This window comes from Gymnoscopelus microlampas (assembly GCF_963454915.1).
Source record: "Gymnoscopelus microlampas genome assembly, chromosome: 19".
Classification (NCBI taxonomy): domain Eukaryota; kingdom Metazoa; phylum Chordata; class Actinopteri; order Myctophiformes; family Myctophidae; genus Gymnoscopelus; species Gymnoscopelus microlampas.
The window spans coordinates 48,122,085-48,143,328 of NC_139956.1; the positions used below are offsets into that span (position 1 = coordinate 48,122,085).

At 41.4% G+C, this 21,244-nt stretch overlaps 2 protein-coding genes across 2 annotated transcripts in view; one reads left to right on the plus strand and one right to left on the minus strand.

The window, feature by feature from the left end:
* LOC311035487 (Fc receptor-like protein 5) overlaps positions 1–21,244 on the minus strand; it is a 157,930-nt gene that overhangs the window by 68,922 nt on the left and 67,764 nt on the right. The window lies entirely within an intron of this gene.
* Positions 4,515–11,382, plus strand: LOC311035560 (uncharacterized protein). The gene is made up of 10 exons (XM_084043836.1): positions 4,515–4,981; positions 5,110–5,273; positions 5,365–5,585; positions 7,805–7,901; positions 8,103–8,200; positions 8,807–8,886; positions 9,423–9,935; positions 10,068–10,231; positions 10,321–10,541; positions 11,036–11,382. The coding sequence occupies exons 1-9, from the start codon at positions 4,690–4,692 to the stop codon at positions 10,531–10,533; spliced, it is 1,842 nt and encodes a 613-aa protein (XP_083899962.1). The 5' UTR covers positions 4,515–4,689; the 3' UTR covers positions 10,534–10,541; positions 11,036–11,382.

Here is a 21,244-nt window from a genome sequence, read left to right on the forward strand (position 1 = left end):
CTCCACATGTCTCAAATTCCACATGGTCCAGCCATCGGAGTCAGGATCCCCGAACCATTGATTCGGTATGTATATATTTTTATTTTATTTTACCATGGTCCAGTGATTGGGATCTCCACGTAACTTCTCCCTGTGAACCTTGATCTGCTGAGTATACCTTTTATTTTATTTTATTGTCTTTACCGAACGATTTGTCTCATAGATTATCAGCCTGTTTTTAAATTACTGTTTAACACAGCTCCGCCAGGGAGTCAGTCAAGTCAAAATGTTTTATCACCTGGGAGGACATTCCCTGAATGTCTCATAAATTATCCTCTTATTTAGAATACAGTGGTCTTTATTTATGTTGTTTTATTTTCTGGCTTGTCCATTGTATATATTGATCACCACCAGACACATCCATCCTCAACGTTTTTTTACACTGATGTTTGGCTATCAGCTGTTACTTACAGTTATTTGTCTTTATTTATATATATATTTATGTAAATGCATCTAGAAATAACCCACAATCCAAACTTGGGTGTTTCGATGTATTCGTGACCATATATATAAACATATGGATTAATTTTTTTGTACCTCGAATTACCACTTTATCACGTCATTGGTGTTCGGTTCGATTAGATTTATCTAATAATAGTTTTACACTAGGTGGGAGGGGGTTGTCTGTGTGGTGCCTACATGAATATATACTATTTCAGGTTTGTCATAATGTACTCATTTTTCCTTCTATACTGATATTTGACCTAAGATTAACCCCTGCCACCCCTTTACACACTGCCTATCGGCTGTATGTGGGTTAATGTTCTAGTCTACTGTTCTAGCCTTAGATAGACAGGCATAAAACGTCCGCCTTATCGGGTCTCAAATCAGCTGTTCAAGGGTACTTCAGTGTTGCTCTTCCCCTGGCCTCATATTACCTGTTAGCTACAGGTAACACATTTGTATGCAGTTGTATTTCTATGTTAGTACCACCCATCGGCCCCAGTCCGCGAGTACAAAACATTAATAGGCAGCTGCATACTCCCGTACGGCATTGCCAGGTTGCCTCCCTTGTAATTCAGAAACTTCTGCATCGGCCCGAGTCCGTTTGAAGTTTGTGTTTTACTTACTTTGTCAGTACATTTTTTTGTTTGTTTGTTTTGTCTTATATGGTTTGTTAAATATATATATATTTTTTCTCTGATTTCTTCTGTCACCAGTCAAAGTTATATATATTGAACACAGACCGGTTTTATTTTGACCACTGTAGGTTAAATCATCCATCCATTTAATATGTTGAGCTTTAAACAATAAGTTTTAAATGCCTTAATAATACATTTTATATTCCTTTGAACCAGTGAATATATTTTGCCTTAATCCTAAGTTTGAAAATTCCAAGTTTTAAATTCTTTTAAATATTTTTTATAATTTAAACTAATAAGTAGCCTAATACTGAACCCAGTCAGTAAAATATTTCTCATTCCAAATTTAGTTTGTCGCTGAAATATGTATGTTCGGTATGTCTGTGTGTATTAATGAACGGTTGTTTTTTTGTTCTCTCTATCTCTCTCTCTCTCTGTGTGGATCCGCCAGTGTGTGAGTGCAAGGGAGTGAGAGAGCGTAAGGTGAAAGTTCTCTGTTTATCTTTCTCTCTTTTCTGTGTGTGAGCGATTCAGCTATGCAGGCATGCGTGAATGTTTGAATGCGCGTTTGTCTGTCTTGCTCGTTCTCTAACAATCTTAGTCCAAATTTCAGTCATTCTCCAGTCAGTTAAAATTAGTTTACCACTCTGGTCTCTAAAACTTCAGTACCCATAATTCCTTACAGGAAGTGTTAGTTCTCGTAATCCTAACTGCCACGTTGCTTAGCAACGATTGCCCCTACAGCCTCCATTGTTCAACTTCATTCAATGTATAACCCATCTCAGTTAAATTAACCCTAATAAGACTCAATATGTTCTAATATCAATATTGGAAAAAATTAACTATAATATTAAGTTTATTATAAAGTCATTTTGAATTATTTTAAAAGTTTTGAAAATATTTTATCATTTTAACTTAAGATTTTTTTGAGCTGGTAGATCTGCTCTTTTTGGAAAAAAATTAATTTCCATTTATTTTGGTGTACTTTACCTAACTCTAATATACTCTTCAGAACAAAGATGTTTATTCCTTATTTTTCATTGTTATATTTTAATTTTAAATATTTTAATTATAACTTTAAAAAAAAAAAAAAAAAAAAATGAATTTTTTTTCATTTTTTTCTTTTGATTTTCAGTTTGATTTTTTTTTCTTTCTCATCAACAGATTCATCCTCTGACACACACTATATTACAGATATATCGGTGTCAAATAGAGGGGAGTTTGATGAATGATTCGATTTAAATGTTTAATGCTTTGTTTGTCTTTGTTTCATTTTAGAACGAGAATGTAAGCCACTCCATTAATCCAATTCCTGGACAACAATAATGTCACAATACCTGCTAATTGTGACATACAGGGCTAAAACTTTAATTTTATTCCAAACTGTTTTAAACTCTGTTTCATACTATAGTCAACTGTAGGTCTCATGCCAAACAGTAAATTTGATTTCCATCTATCTTACAGATTTCAACCAATGTCTTGGATAGATGTTTGATGCCCCCATGCCTACATGATGCAAGCGGGAAGTATTTCTTGAGTTTTAAGACCATTCCACGTGAGTTTTTCCCTAAATAAAGTGTAAAATGATGTAATAAATACAGGTATCAGGAGTGTACCGTTCCATTTTTCAAATACTTGGACCTACAGGTCAACTTGTTAAATAAAGCACTGGACCGCAGCTTCAAAACGAGGAGGGTAACTTTTCTATTCCTGGACATGCACAGAATCGGATCGGACACGTAGGTGTCTTGTCAGATTTCAATTTGAAATTGTCAGACTGGCCAGTTGTCTCTCACTCTATCTCTAAGCTGCCAATGTCATTAACGGTGCTGAAAATTGATTAATCTAAACATGTTTTGAAAAGGTTTGTTGGGACAGTACATTAGCTGAGATTTTTTTGAATTATAATAAAGTTATTTGCAAATTGCAAGGGGAAAACTTTGTTGTGTGGTGTCTTAAAATGTCATGAAATATAACCATGTTTTGCTTCCTAATTGAATAAATAACCATTATATACAGTCCTTTTGAAGAAGTACAATTTTGAATTAATATCTGAATAAATTATACAGTCCTTTTGAAGAAGTAAAAATGTGTATGTTATCTGAATAACTAACCATTTATTTTTGCCCCTAAGTCATTTGAAATCTCTGTGTCCTTACCTAGTCACTGTAAGGTTTGTCTGTGTCTGATTTGGTTTGAATAATGTCACAAGGTACAAGACTTGATCAGCTTGCCCTTTGACCCTATCCAAATCATGATAAGATGTAGGCTTGATGGAGTTATTTTGATTGATCATAATTTGTCTAGTGCCCTAAACCTGCTTTAAATGTCAAATTAATATAATAGCTGCTCATATTGGCTTAAACTCTGTCATGTACTATTCTGCTATTTCTCTGTCTATGCAAGGTCAAAGTAGTTACAGGCCTGTTCTGTGGCTATCAGTTGTTTTAAGAACACTGTATCTCGATGTTCTCTGCGCTAACAATTCCTTCAGCGCCACTGAAGTCATCACTGACCAGTGACAGGTCAGACCCGAGGCCAACATGTTGTCCGAGACATGTGGACGCTGTTGTTCAAAGATAAACTGTCACACCATCTTCATCATCTTCATCATCTACCATCATCATCCTCATCTGACGACGACGTAATCATCACTATCCACCAATAGTAGGAGGACACCTCTAACGGCTGGACGCTTGATGTATCTTCAATGATGTCATATGTTTATGTTACTGGACGCTGTTAAAGTCCAGTGCTTTCTCTGTTTAACGGCGGAGAGAGGCGACGACCGATGATGCGTGAACCTGCTGATACTGTAACCTTCCATTATTCTCTCTCTGTCTGAATAATATACTTTCATTACATCCATGGCTGCCTGTGTCCTGAGTCTGGTTTTTCTTTGTCGCCTTTGAAAGTTACTGGTACTTTGTATACATACTGATGTGATGTTTCGCCCTGCATTGGTATCTATACATATGGGTGATAAGGAAAAAACCTACTTTATCATAAACCAATCCTACATACAATATAAGCTTTTATGAGAAAAATACCTGTCGCTGTCAATTAGGGAATGCTGTTAAAATGTCAGGCTGTAATCAGGTTTGGGTTAAAAAAAAAATATTGAGGTGTCTTGGAACATGGATCGGATTTGGACAGAATGTTGTCAGGCTTATCCTCTGGCTGTGTCGGACTCTTGCATTTGCGCGCGCGTGTGTGTGTGTGTGTGTGTGTGTGTGTGTGTGTGTGTGTGTGTGTGTGTGTGTGTGTGTGTGTGTGTGTGTGTGTGTGTTACAAGCCAACGTCATAATGTGAAGTTTTCATGACTACCATTACAGAACCATCAGGATCCAATGAGAAGAGATCACCAAAACCACATAAATGGTGCCAAATCAGTGAAAGATGGAGTCAACAGTTGGCGCAACTTGCAAACATTGATGACTCTAAAGTTACCAAAGTTGGGAGTCTTGTGTTTGTGACAGATAACAAATTCCGCATTGCAAAAGGAAGTGATGGAAACGAGGTCTTCTTGGGGTTAAGAGATGATGGCACTGAAGTTGCAGTTAAGAGAATGGCTAAATCCAACTACCAAGTGCTGAAGAATGAGGGAGACTTTTTACGTCTTCCAGAGCTTTCTCATCCTTCGATTGTACGATATGTTGACTTTGCAGAGGATGAGAACTTTGGTTACCTTGGTCTTCAGTTATGTGAATATACCCTGAAAGAATACATCACCAAAAACAGCCCTTCTGAATTGAAGAAGAGCGAGCTTGCAGAGCAGGTTCTCAATGGCTTAAAAGTTCTTCATTGTCAGACTCCTCCAATTCTCCACCGGGATATTGAACCTGAGAATGTTTTGATTGGTAAGCTACTGTACAAAAGAAAAAGGAAAACTAGTAGATAATATCAGAAATATACACAATACGTGCAGATTTCTTTTCCCCTCAATCTAAAACCCTGTATTATATTGATCCACCCAATTGCCTTGCAGATATTAATGGCGAGGCAAAATTGGCAGATTTTGGAATAAGCAGACAACTACCTGAAGGGCAATCAACCCAAGGCACGAGCGGTGCAGGAACAACATGCTGGAAGGCAAAGGAGTCTTTGGATAAAGACAGCGCTGACAGCTATATAAGTAGCAGTGATATCCAGGTTGTTGTTCTTTTTTAATTCTTTGTGACAATAACTTAATCAATGACAACAACATAAAATGTTCTTAATAATTTTCATGCTCATTCTTAAGGTGGCTGGGATGCTGATATATTACATCCTTTCTGGAGGACACCATCCATTTGGCGAAGGGGTTAGATGTGAAACCAACATTTTGGATGGAAAGTACATTCTGGATGATGTTCAGGATGTGGTTGCTAAGGATCTCATTAAGAAGATGATCAATGTAGACCCAACGAAAAGACCCACAGTGGAACAATGTTTGGATCATGCCTTATTTTGGTCAAACAAGAGGTACGATCGCGACAGTACGATCAAACATTTCCTCCTCCATATATTATTAATTCATTCACTGATATCCATGCATCCATCTATCCATACATACATACATCCAGTACATACATACATGTATACATTTTCAACTGCTTATCTGGATTCGGGTCACAGTGGAAACAGTTCCAGCAGAGAGCTCCAGACTTCTCTCTCCCAGGCAAAATTATCCACTAACTCCTGGGGGATCCCGAGGCGTTCGGTAGAACCAATAGAAGCCCTAGAAGCCTCCCCTACGATAACAAACATTTTTAAAACGAACGGGACCCTGGATGGTTCCCCGCTTTACCCTCCTGAGGTGTCGTAAGGTTTTCCAGAAACACCTTGGTGCCACTGCTTTGCCTCTGTCACGGGCGTGGCTGCTGCCCTTCGGGCCTGTCGATACCTTGCAACTGCCTCCGGGGTCCCCCGGGATAACATAACCCGATAGGCCTCCTTCTTTAGTCAGACGGCTTCCCTGACCTCCACTGTCCACGAGGGTTACCGCCCCTTGAGGCACCTAAGATCATCTGACCACAGCTCACCATTGCGGCTTCAGCATAGAAGCTTTGAACATTGACCATTCCTGTTCAATGTCCCCATCATATGGCCTCAGATCAGCTATGAGCCTCCTTACACCATGTTCAAACATGGTGTTTGTTATGGTCAATCCATGACTGGCACAGAAGTACAATAACAAGCCACCACTCAGATCTGGGAGACCGTTCATCCCAATCACACCACTCCAAGTGTCTATCATTGCCCCCACCCACACCCCATGCAGGGTATCCAAGAAGGCTGGATACTCTGAACCGCACTGCCAGAGTTTTCCTCCCTACAACCCTAAGACGAAGGGAGGTGACTCTCTTGTCGGTAACCGGAACGGTGGGCACCTGGTATTTCTAGGCACCTTTTTAAAAAAAGGAAAAGTGCTCCTCGGAGCACAGGTCTCCGCCAGGTCAGGTAGAATCGGCCACCTGGTGGTGCTTAACAGGCCCATGTGAATAAAAAATGGGGCAGAGGTTCGGAATTGACATCCAGGGAGTGTGTGTGCAAAGTTTCGCTGCGATCAGGCCAACGGTGCCGGAGATTAGCTGTTCACAGACAGAAGGACGGATGGACAGAGTGCAAAATATACTCTCTCGCCATGCCTTCGGCCTGGCGGAGACAATAATGGGCCGTGCATTCCCACTAGGCTGAGGAAGAAATGCCACCCTTTTCACATTGGCCTGTTATAGCGCCACCAGCAGGTCTAATTTACCAAAACACATTTTTGGCACAAAATGCCTCAAATCATGAATGCAGTGTCCGATTGCCCCGTGAAAGAAGAAATGGCACCCTTTTCACTTTGGCCTATTATAGCGCCATCAGGAGGCCACAATAACGTACCTGACCTGGCGGAGACCTGTGCTCCGAGGAGCACTTTTTCTAGTTTTTCATTATATTTAAGGCCCAATATTTCTACACATGCTATTGTGATATCCAGTCATTTCATGGATGAACAAGAAATTGATGGGTAAATGTAGGTCCGATAATGATGTACCCTGCATGTTCAAATCAAAAAAGCTTTTTTAGTTTTTACATTTTGAAAAAAAAGGTTTAGGTGCCCACTGGACCCTGTATCCCTCTTGTCCACCGGGGTAAACTCCAACATAGTGGCACTCAACCAGGGATTCGTGAGTATCCCCCCACTCACTTGGGCCCTCACACCTTGGGCAACTCCTTAGTTGCCTAAGGTGAGCCCCACCAGATCTATTCGGTAGCGCTGTACCTCATGCACAAGCTGAGGCTCCTTCCCCTCCAGCTTAGAGATGTTCCATGCCCCCAAAGTCAGCCTCTGCTGCCCAGGTCTGGTCCATCTAAAACCTCTGCATGTGGTTCTTCCCGCGGGTGGTGTGTCCACAAGATGGAGAAGACGTTGCCGTGTAGCTTCTTCGAGCATAAGAGCCTTCTTTGAACCATTCTTAGTCCGAACCCTCTCCCAAGACCAATTTGCCATGGGACACCCTTACAGGATTACTAGGCTCCAGACAACAACAGCTCCCAGGTTCATTGGGGCACACACACCTCTGCAGGCACTGATATCTAAACATTATTTCAGCTCTTCTTAATCATTTTGATCTAATGGTAAGGTACTTATATTCTAACCTAATTCTATCTCTGCCTGCCTGCCTGCCTGCCTGCCTTTCTTTCTTTCTTTACAGGAGAGTAGAGCACTTGAGAAGCATTGTTGACAAGGACGTCATCGGAGCATTGGACCAGCATGCTGAGCAGGGACAGTTCAACACATGGAAACACAAGGTGAGCTAATAGTGTGACCTTTTTTTTGTTTACATTTTATACCTTCTACGTTTTCCTCTCTAAATGCACTTTTAATGCATTTAAATTCATTTGTGTGTGAAATGTGAACTCTGCACGTGTTTGCCAAGGAAACAAAATCATAATTTCACATTTCTTTGTGTTCCCATGTTGATTTCATCTTTAATTTGTGTGTTTTAACAGTTGCCACCCGAGTTGGTCCAGAAGATGGATGAAATTAAGTCTTACCCTGAGAACTTATTTGGACTGCTGCGTTTCATTCATGATCTACATGAGCACCAGTGAGTTGAATTAAAGTAAAAAAAAAAAAAACTCAAAGAGATGTCGCTCCTTTCATTTATAAATAAATGAAACATTAGATTTTCTTTTTTTCTTCCTTTTTTAATTTCTTTTGCAGCGTAGTGTGGTGTGTGGTGTGCGTGTGCGTGTGCGCGCGTGTGTGTGTGTATGTGCATGTGACTTTGCCAGACATTACATGCACGCTGCAAGTAGGCCACAGAAGCGCCTCCACTAATTTAAATGTTTAATTTTATAATGCAAGTCGATAGGGCTCTGATCTGCCTGAAACCTTGCCCAAATCATCAGGGTGTTGGTTTGCATTTATTTATACAGGTTTATTGTTCTCCTAGAATGGACAGAATAGTACATAAAGTAATCTCATGTAAAAACAGACATGAAGCTGAATTAAATGTGTTTTACTGTTTATAAAAGGATACATCTGACCACATGGCAGGCATAGCAAAATTGTAGTGATATCACTGTGTGTGTGTGTGTGTGTGTGTGTGTGTGTGTGTGTGTGTGTGTGTGTGTGTGTGTGTGTGTGTGTGTGTGTGTGTGTGTGTGTGTGTGTGCGTGCGTGTGTGTGTGTGTGTGCTTTCTATTTACAGTGCTGAAGATGCAGCTGATATTGACCTGATGGAGATGTTTCCTGATCTGTTTGGATGTGTTTACTTCTGCAGTTCAGAAGGTTTGTTTTTCCAGATGGCAAGGGAACAGGAGCACTCCTTTTGGTTCGCTCGACGTACCGCTTTGGTCGCACAACAGCAATTATTTGCTCTCGCACAATTAACTCCCACTTTATTATGAGGTTGCACAAGTAACACTTCAGGCGTATATGCAACCAAAACGGCATCCTTATGTTCGAACACAGTATGCCTTTTTGTCAAGAAATTGTCAATCAGACAGTCAGTCAGTCAGTCTATCAATCAATCAACATGATGAAGTTAACATTAATATTGCTGATTTTGACAGAGTAAAGACAGTTCAGACTGTTGGCACATCAAAGCAGTGCACATTCCACATATAAATGAATTGCTTGTAGAACTAATTTAAAACAAGTCTGAGACCTGCCATTTAAACTTGCCATTTCTAATTTATATAGTTCCAAGCTGTTTTCATGAATAAAGACAATTGACTGGTGTGTGTGTGTGTGTGTGTGTGTGTGTGTGTGTGTGTGTGTGTGTGTGTGTGTGTGTGTGTGTGTGTGTGTGTGCGTGTGTGAAGTTTCCATGACTACCATTACAGAACCACGGAAATGGTGCCAAATCAGTAAAAGATGGAGGGAACAGTTGACGCAGCTTGCAAACACTGATGACTCTACAGTTACCAAAGTTGGGAGTCTTGTGTTTGTGATAGATGACAAATTCCGCATTGCAAAAGGAAGTGATGGAAACGAGGTCTTCTTGGGGTTAAGAGATGATGGCACTGAAGTTGCAGTTAAGAGAATGGCTAAATCTAACTACCAAGTGCTGAAGAATGAGGGAGACTTTTTACGTCTTCCAGAGCTTTGTCATGATTCGATTGTACGATATGTTGACTTTGCAGAGGATGAGAACTTTGGTTACCTTGGTCTTCAGTTATGTGAATACACCCTGAAAGAATACATCACCAAACACAGCCCTCCTGAAATGAAGAAGAAAGAGTTCGCAAAGCAGGTTCTCAATGGCTTAAAAGTTCTTCATTGTCAGACTCCTCCAATTCTCCATCGGGATATTGAGCCTGAGAATGTCTTGATTGGTAAGCTACTGTAAGAGAAAAGAAAAAGGAAAACTAGTAGATCATATCAGAAATATACGCAATACATGCTGAATAATTTTTTTCCTCTATCTAAAACCCTGTATTATATTGATCCACCCATTTGCCTTGCAGATATTAATGGCAAGGCAAAATTGGCAGATTTTGGAATAAGCAGACAACTACCTGAAGGGCAATCAACCCAAGGCACGAGCAGTGCAGGAACAACATACTGGAAGGCAAAGGAGACTTTGGATAAAGACAGCGCTGACAGCTATATAAGTAGCAGTGATATCCAGGTTATTGTTTTTTTATACTTTGTGAGAATAACTTAATCAATGACAACAACATAAAAATGTTCTTAATCATTTTCATGCTCATTTTTAAGGTGGCTGGAATGTTGATATATTACATCCTTTCTGGAGGACACCATCCATTTGGCAAAGGGTTTAGATGTGAAAGCAACATTTTTGATGGAAAGTACACTCTGGATAAAGTTCAGGATGCGGATGCTAAGGATCTCATTGAGCAGATGATCAATGCAGACCCAAAGGAAAGACCCACAGTGGAGAAATGCTTGGCTCATCCCTTCTTTTTGTGAAACGAGAGGTATGGCCAAAACAGTCAAACATTTCACATTCCACATATTATTTATTCACTGATATCTAAACACTATTTCTCTTCATATTAATCCGTTTGATCCAGTGGTATGGTACTATGGTTGTCCATGGGTCTTTTATTATTATTATTATTATTATTATTATTATTATTATTATTATTATTATTATTATTATTATTATATGTACATAACACAGATGATAGTGCTATGAAATCTATGAAAAGTTTAATCTGCAACACAATTTTATACAATATGTAGTGGGGGGTCCCTGCTTCATCTCTCTCTCTCTCTCTCTCTCTCTCTCTCTCTCTCTCTCTCTCTCTCTCTCTCTCTCTCTCTCTCTCAACTAAGGGGTCCTTGGGCTGACAAACGTTGAAGACCCCTGTTCTAGCCTAATACTTATTTTACTTATTTGTTTTTTTGTATTGTTTGTTTGTTTGTTCGTTTGTTCTTTCTTCATTTTGCCAATCTGTCTGCTGTATAGACCACCTTTGGAGGATGGCCTCTTCCAAAAGGGACCAGAGACCAGGACATGGCAGCACGACACTGAGTTGGACATCTGATGACACATGAAAGAAGAAGAAGTGACATTCATTTATCAAAGACAACAATCCAATAGGATACAGATTTTGTTTCACACAAGCCATTATTAGGGTGTTGGTTTGCATTTATGTATACAGGTTTACATAATACAGTATGAATGAACAGAACGAAACAGGCCATTGAACAACTGTAGGGCATCCATAAAATAATGCTATGTAGAAAGTCATAGCCTTTATTTTGTGTGATGATGAGAACTGACAAAGAATGCACACACACACACACACACACACACACACACACACACACACACACACACACACACACACACACACACACACACACTTTTTTACGTTTTTACTTTTTTATTGGTGAAAAGACAGGACACATGTGACATAATTGACAAAAAGATTTTAATATTAAAGGACGACTTCACCACTTTTCAACATATCTTCATATAATAGGTCCTCACTAATGCTCATGATAAAATGGTAAAAAAAAATCCTAATCAGTCTGTGTCTCAAAGGAGGGCTGTAGACAGTTCAGAAACCTGTCTACCAGTGACATCATCAATGGGGAATCCAAGCTAATAGAAACTGCAGGCTTTGTATTCCTGGAAAGTTGCAATGCAATAATAGATCCCATTGTTCTCGCCTTAATAAAAATCGGAATAAAAAAATTGTAATATTTTTTGGGGGAAAAATCCTGCCTAACGTCACTGGTAGACGGGTTTCTGGACTGTCCACAGCCCTCCTATGAGACACAGACCAAGTAGAAAAAAATGGTATCATTTTATCATGAGCATTAGTGAGGACCTATTATATGAAGATATGTTGAAAAGTGGTGAAGTCGTCCTTTAATACATATATATTTCCATACATTTCCCCAAAAAATGACCCGAACTGAACATTTCCCAAGAAAATAGGTCAGATTCCGAGCCGGCGCCACTCTATATTTGAATATAACGGAATCGAACCCGAGTGGACCCGTGACAATTTGCTCCGATTCCGAGCCTCTTTATTTGCCTTCCAGAACCGGTTCAGAGATTCCGAGACAAACCGACCCCAGGCACCCCTTCAAAAAAGCACATATGAAACTGCAAAAAGAAATAAATAAATATGCGCAGAGGTATTCATTTAATGTGTGACAAAAGCTTTTCTTTGTAAATAAATGTGGACTTAATGAAATAATAGCAGACCTATTTACCAATGGCCATTTTATGATTAAAGCTTTGCTTTCACCTCGTTGAGGACAACGGTGTCAGAGGAATCCATGACTGCACACCGGTGTTCTCAAATCAGCCTGGCAGCTGGCTTGCCTTGCAGTATGGTGCACATCAGTGGTGTAAAGTAACTGTACTTAAGTACAATTTTGAGGTATTTTTTACATTACTGGAGTATTTACAATTATCAATACTTTAACTTCTACTCCATTACAACTCAGAGGAAAATATTGTACTTTTACTCCACTAGTTTGATTTTGATTATTATTACAAAACATAAATTAACCACTTCAGCCCTATATACATTTCGGCCATTTGAAAATGGCCAATCTACAAGCTCACAATGCGTGACGATGTGAGGCATTGTGAGCTTGTAGATCTGCTATTTTCCAAGGATTTTCGGAATCGGGGTACCCGTGAAGAGGTCTAGCCTCAGTACCTATCCAACCTCTTACATGTTTACATTCCGTCAGGTCACTGAAGTCGGCTGATGAGCTACAACTTGTCATCCCAAAAAACTATTAAAAATCAGAAGCGACCGCGTCATTTCAGTAGTAGCCCCAAAATTGTGGACGAGCTACCCCCACCATATCAAATTGGCCCACACCATTGAAACTTTAAAACCTTGCCTTAAATCCCACTTGTATACTTGGCGTTTAATCCAGCATGAGTGTTTTGTAGTCTCTTGTTTGTGTTTACAATTTCTTTACTTATTTTGCTGTTTGCCTTTACATTTTTGTTTTGTAATTTTAGGTCCTTAGCATATATCATGTATCTATTTTATGATTTTGTGCAGCACTTTGGTAAACCTGTGTTTTTAAAATGTGCTATATAAATAAAGCTGATAGGATTTTTATAGTCTTTTTGTGTTTTGTATTTTGCCTCTTGGACTGTTTGATGGCTCAATGTAATGTTACATAATACGTGTATGTCTATTCGGGATGTGTTGAGGGAGGCAACATGTAAGAGAGGGCATCTAGAAAACTGGCCCAAATGAGATCCACTGTTCCAGAGCCCGAACATTATATTCAGAAGCTGAACCAAAAAGACCCCACATACAGTACATATATTTTATGAATAGGCAAAGTGAGCAAGCCACAGCAAGAGAACCATTGGGCCCATTGAAGTTGGTCAGTTAAGGGCCACATGGTATTATTTTCTCAGGCTCCCAACAGTCTCAAGAATTGCATCTCACAGAAGGCTAAACATTACCTTCTGTTGTCCTTTCAGGTAGCCCATGGTCGTTGGGCAACAATTGTAGAACAATTGGCTGTTGATGGCACCTGGCAGATCACTACAGTAAGACCTACTGTATTTACGCATATCTCAGGCTAGCTTGTGTAATTTTTTTACTGTTACAGGGGTCCTATACTGCCGGGTGGTGGAAGACCCCCGGTCCCCTTTGCATTGTAGAAAGTGAGTAGGTCTTTTATGTCAGTGTGTGATTTGTGTTATTACATAAGCCATAACAATTGACTGTTCCAACACTTTTTTACTTGCTAGTGTCTATCACAATGGTATGCCTTTGGCTCATGCAACCTAAAGTACTGTATCTCATTAATGGATATATACAAGCTTTATAAACTTTCTTTACCATTTTAAAAGGTTGATCATGTTCAGGGGGTAGATTTTATCCCAGCTGAAAAATGACTATACTGTATATTGGTCACACACCTAATACCTACTGTAATACATTGATACATTTAAATCTATATGTTATTGTATTAATGCATAACGTCATACATTGACGAGATCATGGTGAGCGGCATTTAAAGGGTAAGACCACTTTGGTAGAGGTTTGGGTTGTGTAGTTACCTTGCCATGATGTGACTCCAAAGGTGGGCAAGAAATCAAAAATAATTGCTCCATTGATTAGAAATTGATAATTCAAAATATGCTCCTCATTGATTTACATTGTACGGTAAAACAGCTCTCAAAGTCACTCTTTTAGCACATAAATGAACCCAAACATAGCTGATTCAGACAATATAGAGCATCACCAAACCCAGTACTGTTTGTTTTTTTAATAAAAATGTCAACTTCCTGTTGATTTTACTATTTGAAGATCTGGATCCGGATCCGCCGATCCAGTCCAGGTTTTCTACTTATTAAAAATGGCAAAATCAACAGGAAGTTGACATTTTTATTTAAAAAAAAAAACAGTACTGGGTTTGGTGATGTTCTATATTGTCTGAATCAACTTTGTTTGCGTTCGTTTTTGTCCTAAAAGAGTGACTTTGAGAGCTGTTTTACCGTACAATGTAAGTCAATGAGGAGCATATTTTGAATTATCAATTTCTAATCAATGGAGCAATTATTTTTTATTTCTTGCACACCTTTGGAGTTACATCATGGCAAGGTAACTACACAACCCAAACCTCTACTAAAGTGGTCTTGCCCTTTAAACTAATTGAGAAATGTTAGCTCACCCATTCCTCAGTTAGCTCATACCAAAACATTTTCAATTCTTACTTAACACACTCATTTAAAATGTTTCATGAAAATTTAAAAAATGTTTCTCAAGTTCGCTTGAGACTGCGCCCCTCCGGTCCGGTCCAAAACTATACTTTATCAACGAAAAAAAGTAGTCTGCGGTTGTTTGAAAAAGTATTGTCCCAAGCGAGAGTCGAACTTAGACTCCCAGTGCTAGTGGTTAAAGATTCTGATGATTAGCAAGGTGCACCACTGAGGCCAGTGCTGAGAATGGGTTGTATTAAAATATGACGTCCTAACTCTTGTAATGTAGAGGAAAGAAGTCCCCACACGCGCGCCCAATAGGGGAAGCCTCGCCCCCACAGTGCACTACCATATATGGCTGAAGGCGAGCAAGTGGTCGAGCGGGTGATGTTTGAGCAGTTTATCGCTGGCCTGCCAACCTCCACTGGGAAGTGGGTTCAGTGTCACCGGCCCCTTACCCTGCAGGATGCAGCTGTATTGTTGGTGGAGGACCACCTCTCCCTTCCGTGGAGGGCACGCTGACATTGTGTTCGTTAAGTGGAAGTGCAGGTGCTGCTGATAAGAAAATGTGTTTGTGCTTTCTGTTGCAGTGAGGCTGGGTCCAGTGTCAGAGCCACACACAAGTCCACAGACGGCACCTAGAGATCACGCCCCCTGCCACACATGATTTATACAATGTTTTGGTCTGGTTTCCTCCAGAAAACACCCTCGTCTCAGACAAGGATTCTCAACAAACTATTTATATTTTTGTTAAAAGCATTACAAAATAATAATAAAACAACTAAGGTCCCTTGTCTCACTCAAATGGTTTAAAAAAAGGCAGGAAAGCTGCTGAAGCTATTGCAAGCTCTCTATTTTTGGATAAATATATTCAATAATATTGCTATAAGATATGTGTCTCAACCGTAACAACCGTAACATGTCAACTCTGATCAGTGATTCCTTCTAAATCCAAACTAAATAAAGATGATGGTTTAAAATGTGTTATTTTAGCATAAGAAAACTATAAAAAATATAACATTTTGTCTACTCCATAAGACGCTGTAAGATCTTATGGAGTTGAAATCGAATTAAATAAAAAAATAAAAAACTGTGAGATGTTGGCCCATTACATGGTTAATAGTCTCTAGTTAATAGATATTTTAAAATATATTTTATTATTATTAAAGTTTTATAACTATTAAGTATTAAAAATGTTTTCTCAAGAATAGGTTAACTAATATATTTTACAAATTACTTTTTCATTATTATTATCACTACCCTAGATATTTGTAGATCTGTAGAGTCAGCACACAATCCACCTGTATGGAAGCAGCCGTGGCCAAACGACACCTACGGTGGATAGGACACACCATCCGTATGCCTGACCACCGCCTGCCGCATCAAGTCCTCTACGGCCAACTAAATAATGCAAAGTGTGCCGCGGCGGATAAAAGAGGTGCTACAAGGATTAGCCTGATTGACTACGTTTGGCTGTTTTTTGGGGGTCACGCCTATGTTCCCTCAACCCTATGTTCCCTCAATCTCTAAAAAAAAATCATCCAAATTAGGCCCCATGTTCCCTCAGCCCTATATTCCCCCATATCAATTTAGACCCTCTGTTCCCTCAGGCTTATTTTCCCTCAACCCTGTGTTCCCTCAGCCCTATGTTCCCTCAACCCTATATTCCATCAGCCCTACTCTATGTTCCCTCAGCATCACAGATAGTCCTGCCATAATGTGCTGTTGGTGTCACCTGTTGGGGTCCCCTGAAGAAGGGGGGGGCTGCCCTACTTCCACTCTGGGTGTCACCTCAAAGGTCAGTCTGTCTGTGTGTCCCGGGCATACCTTGTGTGTGTCCCATTTGATTCGGTGTGTATCGTGCAAGTGGCAAGTTGGTCGGACCAGGACCAACAGTGTCCGAAAACTGACAATATGTGAATGTCTATAAATGTCTGTCAGCGGGTCTGCGGAGAACACACAAGTCTCTCTGTGTTTGGCATAGTGTGGGTTGTGGATCGTCAAAAGGACTCAAAATAAGGTAAAACCGCTGGCAGTGGCGGATTAATTAATTAATACCTGGCAATGAAAGCCCAAATATTTAAACGTTTACAAAGTGTCCCACTCCCATCAACTATTAATGTTATTAGTCAGAAATCTCGGCCGTCAGTGACACTAATAATCGATACTTTCCAGATTCAAATTTCCATAATTCTCTATTGATTCTTCAGACCATATTTGACATACAAGTATAATAGCTACATGTAGATGCTTATTATGTAGCAAATAGTTTTAAAATCCAACTGTACTGTATGTTACATGTATGACCATGTATAGCCCACTAGGTACAATAGGCTCATATAATTCAATTAAGCACTGCATTATTAGAACTAAGTTGTATTTTTTTAAATGTTCGCCTATAATGAGATGACCAAAATAGGGACGCCACACTGAAAGTGGTTAACACTAAACCCAGGCAATGCTAAACCAGAGCAATGCTATTGAGATTTTGTCATTTCAATTTGAACTACACTGTATACCTTCAACCCCTACAGTAAAAGAAGGGATGTTCATGTACAATTGACCAGTGAACTAGAAAGGAGAACTAAAGTCTATCGACATTGCTTTATTGTCTGTTTAATAAATGACTATAAATAAAGACACTCCTACACAGAAAGTTTGTGTGTATCTAAGGCTAAAGGATACCTTTACTGCTTCCTTATCGTTTCCTTTATGGCTGTGTTCGTTGTCATTTCAATAGACACTGTGAATAGACTGTGCTGCACAGACACAGAGCTTTTTTCCCAATTCATTTTCGGTTCTTATTTATAAAAGAGATGAAAAATATGGAGGGGACAATAATATATATATATATATATATATATATATATATATATATATATATATATATATATATATTTTTTTATATATATATTGTTTTAGCAAGAAAATATAACTGTCCATACATTTTTGCAATATCAAAAATGTAACCTTTTGTAACATGCCATGTTACTAGACGAACAAAGGCTAGACGAACAAAGGCAGCTGCAGGCGACTTTGTCAAAGCGCGACTTAGTCAATGTAAGACCTGGACCATTGAGTGCTTCTTCTAGATATAGTAGTGTGTATATGTTTAGTGATCTACAATGGGCTTTCTTCCTATTCCTGTCCTCTCCTCTTTCTGGCGGTCGCAAAAACACTGGGTTACACCCAGATGTCGCGAGACCGCTAATCTAATATATCCTACTATTTCAACTCACGTCGAGCAAGTGGTAACAGGGGGGCTCTGGAATTGCCGATCGGCTGTGGTGGAAGGCAAAGCTGCTTTCATCACAGGCTACGCATCCGGGCTCTCCCTTAACTTCCTTGCCCTGACTGAGACCTGGATCCCACCAGAAAACACTGCTACACCCGCGGCTCTGTCAGATGTGTTCTCTTTCTCTCACACTCCCAGAGGCGTGCGGATAGGTGGTGGTGCTGGTCTGCTAATTTCCAGAAAATGGAAATACTCTCCTGTCTCACTGTCACAATTCTCTCCTAACTCTTTTGAATATCACATGGTCAGGGTTTCTCATCCAGTCAAGCTCACCATTGCAGTTGTTTATCGCCCACCGGGCTCTGCTGGTGGCTTCCTGGAGGAACTCGACCATCTAGTCTCTCACTTCCCGGTCGACGGCTCTGGAATCATCCTTCTGGGTGACTTCAACCTCCCGACCGAGAAGCAGCTAGACCCACTACTGTCGTTTCTCGCCGCCTTCGACCTAGTCCTTTCCCCATCTCCCCCTACCCACGAGAAGGGCAACCAACTGGACCTGATCTTCACCAGAGGCTGCTCTACTGCTAACCTGTCCGTCACTCCTCCTCCCAGTGAAAAGGGTAAGAAACTCTCTGATCACTACCTCATGTCTTACTCTCTCTCTCTCTCCTCCCCTCCCCCACAGCCCCTCCCTACCCACATGATTTCCTCACGTCGCAACCTTCGCTCACTATCCTCCTCTGATCTTTCCTCCTCTGTCCTCTCTGCTCTCCCTGCCCCCGAATCCTTTGCTCTACTATCCCCCGATACTGCCACTGATCTTCTTTTCTCTACTCTATCCTCTTCCCTGGACCATCTCTGTCCCCTCACCACCAGGCCTGCACGCCAAACTCCACCTGCACCCTGGTTGTCGGACTCAGTGCGTACTGAGAGACGGAGCCTAAGAGCAGCTGAGCGTAAATGGAGAAATGGCAACCTCCCGGAGGACCTTCTTACCTTCCAATCTCTCCTTTCTACCTTTTCCTCCTCTCTATCAGCTGCTAAAGCTGCTTTCTTCTGCACTAAAATTCAGGCTTCTGCTTCTAACCCTAAAAAACTCTTTGAAACTTTCTCCTCTCTCCTGCAACCACCTCCCCCTCCTCCCTCCTCGTCCCTCGTCCCTGACGATTTCGCCAACTTCTTTGACAAGAAGGTGAACGATATCCGATCCTCATTCCCTCCTCCCCCGGCTGGTGCCCTGCGCACTACCCACACCCGTCCCTCTTCCACCCTCCCCTCTCTAGCTTCATCTACTCCTCTCTCCCCCCCCTCCACCTCTCTATCCCACTTTTCTCCCCTTTCTCCTAACGAGGTCCTTCTCCTTGTTACCTCTAGCCGCCCCACCTCATGCTCTCTGGACCCTGTCCCATCCCCTCTGCTGCAGTCCACTGCACCTGAACTTCTTCCCTTCTTAACCCACCTTATTAACACCTCTCTGACATCTGGTTACTTTCCCTCTACTTTCAAGACTGCCAGAGTCACCCCCCTCCTCAAGAAACCGACACTTGACCCCTCTGAAGTCAAGAACTACAGGCCGGTTTCCCTTCTATCCTTCCTATCTAAAACTCTCGAACGTGCTGTGTTCAAACAACTGTCCTCGTATCTCCACCAGAACAACCTCCTGGACTCCAACCAGTCTGGGTTCAAAGTGGGTCACTCGACAGAGACTGCCCTCCTGGCAGTGGCGGAGTCACTCCATGCCGCTAGAGCGAACTCTCTCTCCTCTGTCCTGATACTCCTGGACCTGTCTGCAGCGTTCGACACAGTGAACCATCAGATCCTCCTCTCCACCCTCGAGGGGATGGGTGTCTCAGGCTCTGCACTCTCCCTGTTTGCATCCTACCTGACGGGTCGCTCCTACCAGGTGAAGCTGGGAGGGTCTGTGTCAGAACCACACAGGCTCACTACTGGGGTTCCCCAAGGCTCGGTTCTGGGTCCTCTTCTCTTCTCTCTCTACACTACATCTCTTGGTGCTGTCATCCGCTCCCATGGCTTTTCCTACCACTGCTATGCCGATGACACCCAGCTGATCCTCTCATTCCCCCCCTCTGACACACACGTGGAGGCACGCATTGCTGCTTGTCTGGCTGACATCTCGGAGTGGATGTCGACGAACCACCTGAAGCTCAACCTGGACAAGACCGAGCTGATGTTCATCCCGGGGAAGGGCTGTCCTCACCGAGACATGGCCATCACCATTGAGAACGCTGTGGTGACGTCAACTCGGACTGCGAAGAATCTGGGTGTGACCCTGGACGATCAACTGTCGTTCTCGGCTAACATCGCATCAGTGACACGGTCCTGCAGATTCCTCCTCTACAACATCAGGAGAATTCGGCCCTTCCTCACGGAGAAGGCAGCCCAGGTGCTCATCCAGGCTCTTGTCATCTCCCGCCTGGACTACTGCAACTCCCTCCTGGCTGGCGCTCCGGCATCTGCCATCAGACCCCTGGAGCTTGTTCAGAAAGCTGCGGCTCGTCTGGTGTTCAACCGCCCCAAGTTCTCTCACACAACTATCCTTCTCTGTTCCCTGCACTGGCTCCCCGTAGCGGCTCGCATTCAGTTTAAAACCCTGGTGCTAGCCTATAGGGCAGCGAAAGGAACAGCTCCCTCTTACCTCCGGGTATTGGTCAATGCCCACAACCCTTCCCGACCACTCCGGTCGGCCACCAAGGGGCGACTGACTCCCCCGCCACTCAACGGTCCTTCTGGTCGATCGACACGGTCACGACTTTTTTCTGTTCTGGCCCCACAGTGGTGGAATGAACTTCCCACTGATGTCAGGACAGCAGAGTCACTGCCCATCTTTCGCCGCAGGCTGAAAACCCACCTCTTCAGGAAACACTACCCTTCCTCTTTGCCTGGCCTACTTGTTGTTAACTAGTTGTACGAATGCTTGTTTTATTGTTGAATTGTTTATTGGATCTTGTTTAGTCAATACAATTATTTGTTTTTAGCTCCTGCTCATTTGACTACTTTGTCTCATCTGTTTAAGGAAATAGGTAGCTGATATATTGCACTTTTACCTTAGCGCTAGGTATGCTCTTGGTTGCTTGTTATTGCAGAAAATGCACTTATAACCTCTGGTGATTAGTAGCTTTCGTTCCCTACCTTTGTTGATTGCACTTATTGTAAGTCGCTTTGGATAAAAGCGTCTGCTAAATGACTGTAATGTAATGTAATGTAATGTAATGTATTAT

Coding starts and splice junctions, on each gene's coding strand:
- LOC311035560 (XM_084043836.1), top strand. CDS start 4,690: ATGGCTAAATCCAACTACCAAGTGCTGAAGAATGAGGGAGACTTTTTA. Junction 4,982..5,109: donor ACCTGAGAATGTTTTGATTG/GTAAGCTACTGT, acceptor ATTGCCTTGCAG/ATATTAATGGCGAGGCAAAA. Junction 8,887..9,422: donor TTACTTCTGCAGTTCAGAAG/GTTTGTTTTTCC, acceptor GCGTGTGTGAAG/TTTCCATGACTACCATTACA.